Raw genomic sequence first — 10,000 nt, forward strand, 5'->3', positions numbered from 1 at the left:
GAAAAATAGAGAAGAGGAGAGTAGATAGTGAGGAAGAAAAATAAGAGGAGAGGAAAGAAGAGGAGGAAAAGGAGGACCATGATAAAGGAGAGAGGAAGAGGAAGATGTGAGGAGACATGAGGAGGAAATAAGAGGAGAGAGAGAAGAGGAGGAAGAGGAGGATTATGATAAAGGAAAGAGGAAGATGAGAGAGAGAGGTCTGTTAAATCAGGGAAAGAAGAAGACGAATAGAAAGAGGTCGAGAAGGAGGATGAGGAGACAAGGGGAGATGAGAGGAGAGGAGACACAGAGGAAGAAGAGAGAAAGAAGAGGAAAAGAGAGAAGAGGAGAGGAGACATGAGGAGAAAATAAGGGGGAGAGAGAAGTGGAGGAAGAGGAGGATTATGAAAAAGGAGCGAGGAAGAGGAAGAGTGAGAGAAGAGAAAGATGAGAGGAGAGGAGAGGAGACACAGAGGAAGAAGAGAGAGAGAGGAGGAGAAGAGAGAAGAGGAGAGGAAGATGAGAGGAGACGTGAGGAGAAAATAAGAGGAGAGAGAGAAGAGGAGGAAGAGGAGGACTATGATAAAAGAGCGCGGAAGAGGAAGATGAGAGAAGAGGAAGATGATAGAAGAGGAAGATGAGAGGAGAGAGGAGGAGAGGAGAGAGGAGACATGAGACATGAGGAGAAAATAAGAGGAGAGAGAGAAGAGGAGGAAGAATGAGAGAAGAGGAAGATGAGAGAAGAGGAAGAGTGAGAGAAGAGAAAGATGAGATGAGAGGAGTGGAGAAACAGAGGAAGAGGAGAGAGAGAGGAGGAAAAGAAATAGTGGAGGAAGACGAGGATTATGATAAAGGAGTGAGAAGGAGGAAGAGTGAGAGATGAGGTTGATGAGAGAAGAGGAAGATGAGAGGAGTGGAGACACAGAGAAAGAGGAGGAGGAGGAGAGAGAGAGGAGGAAAAATAGAGAAGAGGAGAGGAGGAGAAGAGGAGACATGAGGAGAAAATAAGAGGAGAGAGAGAAGAGGAGGAAGAGGAGGACCATGATAAAGGAGAGAGGAAGATGAGAGAAGAGGAAAGAAGAGGAAGATGAGAAGAGAGAGGTCTGTTAAATCAGATGCAGACCCATCGGCCTACAAACCTCTCTTGTGCCCGGACGCCCCCCCCTCCTCGCCCCCCCACCCCCCTGACACTTTATTCAGCAGCTAACCGCGGCGCCGTGCCTTCGCCAAACGAGCTTCGCTGGTGGCTCGGCGGCGGAGGATCCGGACGCTTCATTGGACAAACATGCAGGATGTTCAGGCCTCGGGCTCGAATACATTCACAGAATTATTGTTGTATTGAATAAGTAAACAGTTTCCTCAAAGAGAAACGTGTCCCGCGGACCCTCGGGTGGGAGCTAATGTTCACATCACTGATATGAAACGCTGCTGAACGAAAATCAGGTGAAACCAGAGCACACAAACTTCTGCCTCAAAGCAATCAGTGTGTGTGTGTGTCTGTGTGTGTGTGTGTGTGTTCTAGAAGTGTACGACTTGTCATGAGGGTTTGTTCTCTACACTCTTGTGGATTATTAGCGGGTAAACAAAGAGATTCGTGTCATGTGGTTTCATGATTTAAAAGAACGAGACGGACGTGAGGAACAAACTACTATTAAATCAAATCTGATTATTATTCAATTTAATAAAGCTGTGTTACGGGAGGGGGCGGTCTGTTGGTTATTGTTTTGTGAATCCTCATTAATAAAGAGCATGATTAGTAAATTAATTGCCAGGAGCTGTTCAAGGGACTCGTGGGCCCCAGGCAGGGAGGGTGTAATTCAAGGGGAAACTTAAGGGGAAACTTAAGGGGAAACTTAAGTCTATCTGGGGACTCTGCCCTGGCTTTTAGCGCCCGATTTATTAACTGAATAATAAATAATAATAAACGTTATTCTGACTTGTTTCTAAAACCTGAACCTAATAAACTAAGATCTGAGCTGTAAAAGAAGTTACTCTGTTTTGTGCCTTTTCTTCAAGATCATTCCGGGTCAGTGGGATTATTTTTCTGTTTTGCTTTAAGCTGTTTAAACTTCTGCTTCTCTCGTCCTGTGTGATATTCAACATGACATTTTTTGGTGTCCTTTGATCCCTTTGATCTGAACTTGAATTTAACATAAGGTTCAGTTTGATCGGACGCTGCTCGGGCACGTAACGCCTCACGCCCGTGTCCAGTCATCCTGCCCTCGGTGGAGCGCTGACGTCCTTCTGGAGAGAGAGAGCGGGCGAGAGAGAGGGCGAGTGAGAGGGAGAGAGCGGGCGAGAGAGAGGGCGAGAGAGAGGGCGAGTGAGAGGGCGAGAGAGAGCAGGACGCAGCGTGAGAGCGATCCACGGCCTGCGGCGCTGCAGCACTCGCACGCCGCGTGTCTGAACAAAGCGGCTGGAGGAGGACCTTGAGGCGGGCGGAGGAAGAGAGGGCGATTCCAAGCGCATTAGTCCCACTCCATTGGACCGGGGTCAAAGGTCAGGGCCCGGGGTGACGCAGCGGCGGCGAGGGGACTCTGTTGTTTGTTCTGTCTCTGCCTGCGTGAAAAGCAATTTGTTTTTCAGCGGATTCTTCAGAAAGGCAGCGCCGTGTGAGGCGGGCGGGTTGTTAGGTGCGTCTCTATATTTCTCTCAAGGTGAGAGAGATGCAAGGGGAACAAAAAATAACAAAAACAGAAAGCCAAGAGTTTAAAAGAGACGGATGAATACAGATTTAGAAAAACAAAGAGGAAAGAGCGGAGACAGAGAATTGTAAAACAAAGGAAAACGATAGAGAGATAGATTTTTTTTTGCTGAGCAACAGCTTCCACACGTGTCCTTGATATGGAAAAACCAGCAAGCGCTCAGATCAGCCTCTGACAGGAGGAACCGCGGGCGCCGTTTTCCTGTGTGACACCAGAGGTGAAGCTCTGTGTTCAAAACACTGCGCCACACAGGGAGAGAGAGAGAGAGGGAGAGAGAGAGAGAGAAGGAGGGAGAGAGAGAGTCCCTGAGCGGCCGCTGTCCCCAAATCCCTCATCCAGACAAGCTTGATCTCCTTTTGAATAGAGAATCCACATTCTCTGGTCGTCCTGAGCCTCTCGTTCAGTTTCATCACCCAGAAGAAGAAGAGAGGAACTTCTGGAAAGTGAGACGCAGACTGAAAGGAGAGCAGATCCTGAGTTTATCTTTCTTTTTCAGCGTATTTTTATGCCTATTATTTGAAATAGTATGAAAGAAGAGAGGTTGGTTTGGTTTGGTCCCGTCTGCTAACATGGAGGAGGCAGGGTGTACCACCAGGGGGCGATCAAAATGTCTTGGATTTCATTTAGACTGTGATGGGCAGAAAATCCAAAGTTGGAGTTTAAATTCAAGAGTGAGGAATAATCCACTCTGAATAAAAGCAAAGGTTATGAAAACTTAGGAATTCAAAAGGCAGCTTTTAAGCAAAGATGATTATCTTTAGCTCTGATCATTTATCTTTCATAATGATTAAAACTTCTCTGGCAAACAAACTTAAAAGTTATGTGTTGAGACCAACTTTAGATGTAGAAGTTCTATTCACAGCGGTTCTATAACACCACTGGATCCTGTGTTTGGTTTAGCTGAAGGTGATCACATGGAGCTTCTCCCTCCGTGTGGCGAAGGATCAGCTTCTGTGTTTACGTCTCTCTAGCCGTGGATCTGACCTGTCGGGTAAAGACCTTAACGATCTGACCCCCGGTGACCTTCACCCCCCTGTGTCTAATTACTTTTACACCCAATTAGGTCGAGGGAAACTGACTCCGGTGATATCTCTTGCGTCCTGGTGGTGAATCGACTCTCAGGGCGACTCCACACAGGAAGGTGCGAGAGAGGTCGAGAGGATCGGCGCTCTGACTCCTCCTCCTCCTCTGTGACAGTACATTAGCCAATCTGCTCGGACTGAAGCCCCGCCCCCCCCCGGTGGAGAGGCTGTCGGAGCAGGCTTGATGAAGATGGATGTGTGCGGCCCGGGATGAGGCAGAAAGTGCCCGTGGCCGCCGCCCTCCTCCAGTTCCCATCTCCGCTCTGACAGCTGTCTATAACGCTGCCGCCTTTTACCTGTAAATTATACTAACGCACAGTGACAAGCCACCGAGCTGCCACCGGTGACACAACCAACACACACACACACACAGACACACACACACACACAGGAGACACAAAGGGGACGGGTGTCTTGTAGCAGCACAAAGGTGAACCAGCCGAGCAGGAGCACACACATGTGCACGTGAACCCCCGGACTCTCCCACACCTCGGCCTCCAGCGCTTCTCTGTGAATATCAAGTCGGCTCCGGCGTCTAATGCTTCCAGGAAGTGAAGCGTCCTCAAGGCCGGATCGATGGGCCGACGGCGGCCGCGCATAATTTGAAAACCCTCTCATACCACAGCCAAGGTTTAATGTTTCAAGGTTTGCTTATGAGTCTAATTGTGTTTGGCATCCGACTGCAGGAAAATCAGATTCAGAAAGAGACGTCTGGTTGAGCTCGTCTGCAAAAATAAAAACTTTGTGTTTTTGTCTCGGTCATCGTTACGTGGCCGTCTTTTCATACCCCCCCCCCCATCTGCGATCAATGGACCTCATTACACAGCGGTAATTTGCTGCTGGTCACACAGGACAAATACAGGACTAATTAATTTTCTAGATTCTCCTGTTCTGTATCTTCAGAGACAAATGAGCAAATACAAAGTTAGCTTGTGTCCTCTCACCTCCGTCTCCAGGAAGCGCCTCAAGGCTCTCTTCTTCTTGATGCTCTTGCGGCGGACGTACACGGCGACGCTGAGCCCGAGGATGACGATGATGAACAGACCTCCGATGATGCCCGCTGCTATTAGCGGCGTCCTGTAGAGACGGAGGAAGAGAGGAGGCGTCAACGCTGCTGACACATAATCAAAATCAAGATTCTCTGATTGAAAATTCAAATCAAGAGGTCAAATTCTGTGGATTTGAAGTCTTCACGGTGTTTCACGTGTTTACACTTAATTCTTGAAGTGAAGTGAATCTAGTTCTATTTCCTCTCAGCATCTTTTCTGTGAGTTTCAAAGCAGGTGAGGAGTTAAAGCACACATCCATCACAAGCTGCCTGTGAATATTCCGGGGGAAACTCACGGCGAGTGTAAAGGTTGTAAGTTAAAAGCTCTTTCTCTGCAGTAATGACGCCACTAATGCTTTTGCCATTTACATACCTCTTGCACTTTTGTCTTCTGCTCCACCACCACTCAATTCTGTCCTTCTAACACTCTCCATCTTTATTCTTCCCCTTCTTTCCCCACCATCTGTTTTCCATTTTTATTTCCGCTCGTTCCTCAGTGCCACACTCTTCTTCTAACTCTCTTTTAACACAACACAGCCACGGAGCATAAAATAAGACCTGCTTCTACCTCACACTCAAAACTCTATTAGCTGCAGAGGCCATTAGCAGCTAATGGAAGACTCATGTACCATGCAGCTGCTGCGGTGGAGCAAGGTGCCACAGCGTTCGCCGTATCGATCGGGACGGACTTAAAGAAAGGGAAACGCACAAAGAGGCTGCGGGCTTAATGAGATATACGGCCATGTGGTGAATAGCAATGCATCAGTTTGGAAGGACTGGGTCGAAAGGGGGTCAAAGACAAGGAGAATCCACGGCAACCTCAAACCGAGGAGACAACAAGACACCGAGGGGAGGAAAGGGAGAATAGAGAGAGATGGAAAACATTAGAGAATTCTGGGAAAAGAGACGTTTACATACAGGGACGAGAGAAGTGAAACATGGGAGAGAAAGCACCTGGGAGAGAGAGAAGGAAAAGGACTTCTTCTAATTAGGAGGAGAAGGTTCACAGCAGAACGAGGGACATGAGGTCACCGGATGAGACGAGGGAATAATGTCACAGTAAGAACAACCGGGGACTGGACGTCTCCCAGAGGACGAGAAAAAGGTCTCGTCTCAGTTTCCTCTGTTTCAAACCTCCACTTCCTCTTTCTTTAAGGGTTCACTGGTTTGGTTGAAGTCTAATGAGTTATTTTGAATTTGCTCTAATTGTCCAACTCACATGTTTTTAGGTTTTATTTGTTTCTGCATCTTTAGCCGACTTCTGTTCTTTCATCAAGGCCCAAAAGTCCCTGAAATCCAATCAAGCTGCACAAATTATTCTGTCCTCTGAACAGACCCCATTGTTTTCTTTAAGATCCATGAATTATTCTCTGGGAAATCAGTGGCTAGAGTCAATAATTTGTACCATCGTTAATAATAATAGTTTATAAATAACACGTTCCCCTCTGAGAATTAAAGTTTCATGTGTGCTCCAATATCTGAGTGACACAAATTAGAAATCGACAAGCAGCAAATAAAGTGTCAAATATAAAACACACAACAGACAGAAGACTTGTTGTTCATGAGAGAGAGAGAGAGACAGTTTGTCTTACCTGTCCATCATCCCCACACAGTCCTGGAGTCGGTGCCCGATGCACCTGCAGGACAGACAAAGCAGAGATCATCCATTAAGTCAGGGACAGGTTATGAGTAAAATGATATTTAAATGCTGAAATCTTTGTGAAAACCTTAAAGCTGCTGTAATCAGTGTTTTATATATTTATAATATCGATGCGTTGATTGTTGAACAAAAGAGGAGAAACTGTCAGTTCAGAAAATCTGCAGAACAACATATGTTTGTATTGTTTACACCTGGTTTCTGTGTCCCTACAGGTCTGATAACTATGTATTTTAATTAAACTTTTCTGATAAAATCATTAAATTAAGTATTTTCTAATCCATTTTCTAGTTCACATTTTTAGATCTAAGGATGCCTAGATGATTTTACTTGGTCTTCATTCGCTGCTTCGAAGCCGTCTCCCTGGGAATCAGCGTCTTAAACAGAATCCCATTCAGCTTCTCTCTAAACAGAAGAAACACCGACTCTGCTCTTTTCTCTCGTCAACAATCAGAGGAAGTGGAACGTGGAGCCGATCACGCTCGGATGAGACACAAGTGCAGGTTCTAACACGAGGTAAAGCAGGAAGTGATTAGAGCCGACTGCGAGCTGCTCATTAATTCTCGCTCCTTGAGTGGACGGCTTTGAACAGCAGGGTAGACACAGGAGGACAATTTTTGAATGCTTGTGTGTGTCTCTGTGTGTGTCTCTGTGTGGGTCTGTGTGTGTGAGAGTGTGTGTGTGTGTGCACAAACGCTGTGAGACACAACAAATTATAAAGCAAATTAGAAGAGCGAGCTAACTTTGGAATTAAATCGGTGACAACTGTGGCTCCTCTAAAAGTCGCTTTGCTGTCAATTAACTGGTGCACCAAATTGCTAATTAGTGAGCAATCAGCGGCTGTATCCACTGTGTGTGTGTGTGTGTGTGTGTGTGTGTGTGTGTGTGTGTGTGTGTGTGTGTGTGCAGATGAGCCACAGACTTCCCTGACTCAACCAGAGAACAAAGAAGTGGTCTGTCAGGAACCACTCGCTGCCTTTCACTCTGGAACCGGTGCAGGTTTTGTTTTTCTGTTTAATCGTCTTTCAGCAGCTCGACTCTCTCCAGGCTCCGACCTCTGACCTCTGAAATGTCTCACTTTGGCTCACACCCTCAAATCCCCGGCCTCAGCTTCCACCGGGATGCTAATCCTCAGCACGCCGCGGCCGGAGGGGGGGAGAAAACGACAAGGCCTGATGGAGGTGTTGTCATGCCAACAACAGATTAGTCTTCACGGCGTGAGGAACGTGTGTGAGTGAAATCTGTCATGTGAAGAATTATGACTTCACCCTCATCCTCTTTTCGGCTTTTTCCGACGTTCTGCTCCTGCGTCCTTTGTCCTCATCTCTCGTCCGTCTTTTAAAAAGTCTCTAAAGCTGCTCGAACATTATCAACCTCTACAGGAGGATGGAATTAGCTCGCTCCACGTGAGAGACAGAACAACTTCCTCTCTCTCTCCTGCTGTCTGTCTGTTGCTAGGCTTCAAGACTCGAAGTTTTGTGTTGCCGAGAGCACCGACGAGACGAGAGTCACCTTGACCCGCTCGTCTCTGGGTGGTTTCTCTCTGACGCTGTCCTCCCTGTTTTCGTTAAAAGCTAAACGGCTGAAGGTCAAAGTCAGGGAAGCGAGTTTAAAAGATGAGCGAGAGAAGAGGATGAAGACGTAAAGAAAGAGTGTTTGTTCGAATTATGAGCCTCTGCAGGTCTGCAACCAAACATCATCATCTCCATCAACACCACTAATTCCAGGAGAGACACTTTCCTTTTATTTGGATTCACCTTCAGCTCTTTTAAACAAATCAGCCGTCATATTCTCCAGCCCTGTTTGCATGTATTGATTTCACCTTCATTTTTATCAAGTCGGAAAATATCAGTGAGTGACGGAGGAAAGAGAGAGAGAGAGAAGAGGATGAGAGATAGAGAGAGAGGAGGATGAGAGAGAGATACAGAGAGAGATTGATTTGATGATATAAAAATCGTGTTTAGCGGTATTTTAGTTTGGTCAATGGTTCAGACATGAGAACAGTTTAAATCCTCTCATCCATCTCTTGACGAGAGCCACAAAAAAGCCTTAATTGCTTTCAGCCCTACTTTAAAACACCACGATCTAATTAGCCTAAAAACATTTTTTAAAGTGCATCATCAATTAATAGGTTGAAGATTTTCCTAAGTGCTTGTTTTTTTGCACGTTTCAAAATTCACTTCACGACAGAAGCTGGAGTTAAAACAATAAATGCTTAAATGTGTGAGAACCTGAGACTAAAGAAGGATTTTTGCAAGTGAATCACTCATCAAACCTCGATGTTGTTCTACATTAATTAAAAATTGATGAATGGTGTGAGAGCTGGACTCCTCGGCTCCCTGCTCCGCCTCCTGGTTGTGTGAAACCTCATCGAGTCTGACAGCAGCAGCAGCAGGTGTCCTCTCTGGTGCTGAGGTGGAGTTTCTTTAATTCTCTAACAACTCCACACAGAGAGAACTATGATCATCTGCATCTGAATTATCAGAAAGTGTAAATCCTCTCTTTGCCGGAGCAGATGTTTTGCTTCGTGGCTTCCTGCCATCTCAGAGGAAAAACATGTACTTTCTATAGAAGCGCTTCTGAATGTAGGTCCTGCTCTCCTGCACCTCCTCCACCTCCTCCACCTACTCCTTCCTCAGCAGCCGTTCCTCTCGTTCTCTCTCTCTCTCTCTCTGCGCCCGCCCCCTGTCTCCCTTCACCCATCCCTTCATTCAGAGATCACCCGCTCGGGCCTTAAGGGTCAATGCATTCTGCCCCAGGAGCCGGCAACCGCTCGGGGAATCTGCACAAGTCATCTGCTCCTCCTCTCTCTCTCTTTCCTTCTCTCACTCCTCAGCAGGGAGGTGCTTCATGTCCTGGAGGTCACCGGCTCGACTCCACGATGCTTTCAACAGCACCAACGCCAGAGGAGACTCGAGGGGAAGTACAAAGACGAGCAAACACCTGACAGAACAGTCGTGGTTCTGCAGCACAGACACACACATCTCTATATGCATCATCCCGCTCTTACCCCTGGGTGCAGTTGGCGTGGCACGGATGACACTCGTTGTTGGCCTTGGCGTATTTGAAGATGAAACTGTTGGCTCCCTGCAGCCCGTCGGGGCACTTCTCCACGCAGTTGGGTCCATCTTTGAAGTGGAGACATTTCACGCACTGGTCCGGGCCCTGGGAGGAGAGAGGAGGGAGAGAGGAGGAGGATGAGAGGATGGGAGGAAGAGGAGGAGGAGGAAGAGGCGGAGGGTGCAGTAAAAGGATTAGAAAAGAGGGAGAGGGGTGAATAAAGACGATGGGCCGAGAGGTGAAGGAATGCAAAGGGATGAAATAAATAAAGTTAGCGAACATGGAATGGGATGAAGCAATGGAGAGAATGGAAATGTAGAAAGATATATGAGAGGAGAGAGAATCAAATTTACACCCGGTGATTCATGTCAATTTGCTCACTTCCGACCGCGGCTAACGCAGCTAGCGCGACCCACATGAATATCATTCAGTCGTTTATCACGTGTGGAGCCAAACGGCCCCGAGTGTA

General features: G+C 47.0%; 1 protein-coding gene across 1 annotated transcript in view; it reads right to left on the minus strand.

Moving 5' to 3' along the window:
* LOC132996940 (receptor tyrosine-protein kinase erbB-4-like) overlaps positions 1-10,000 on the minus strand; it is a 99,510-nt gene that overhangs the window by 31,520 nt on the left and 57,990 nt on the right. Inside the window, exons 15-17 of the mRNA XM_061067310.1 lie at positions 9,482-9,636; positions 6,407-6,451; positions 4,711-4,843 (exon numbers count right to left, since the gene is read on the minus strand). Coding sequence (XP_060923293.1) covers positions 4,711-4,843; positions 6,407-6,451; positions 9,482-9,636 — 333 coding nt within the window. The remainder of the gene's footprint in view (positions 1-4,710; positions 4,844-6,406; positions 6,452-9,481; positions 9,637-10,000) is intronic.

The sequence above is a fragment of the Limanda limanda genome, chromosome 23 (assembly GCF_963576545.1).
Source record: "Limanda limanda chromosome 23, fLimLim1.1, whole genome shotgun sequence".
Taxonomy (NCBI): domain Eukaryota; kingdom Metazoa; phylum Chordata; class Actinopteri; order Pleuronectiformes; family Pleuronectidae; genus Limanda; species Limanda limanda.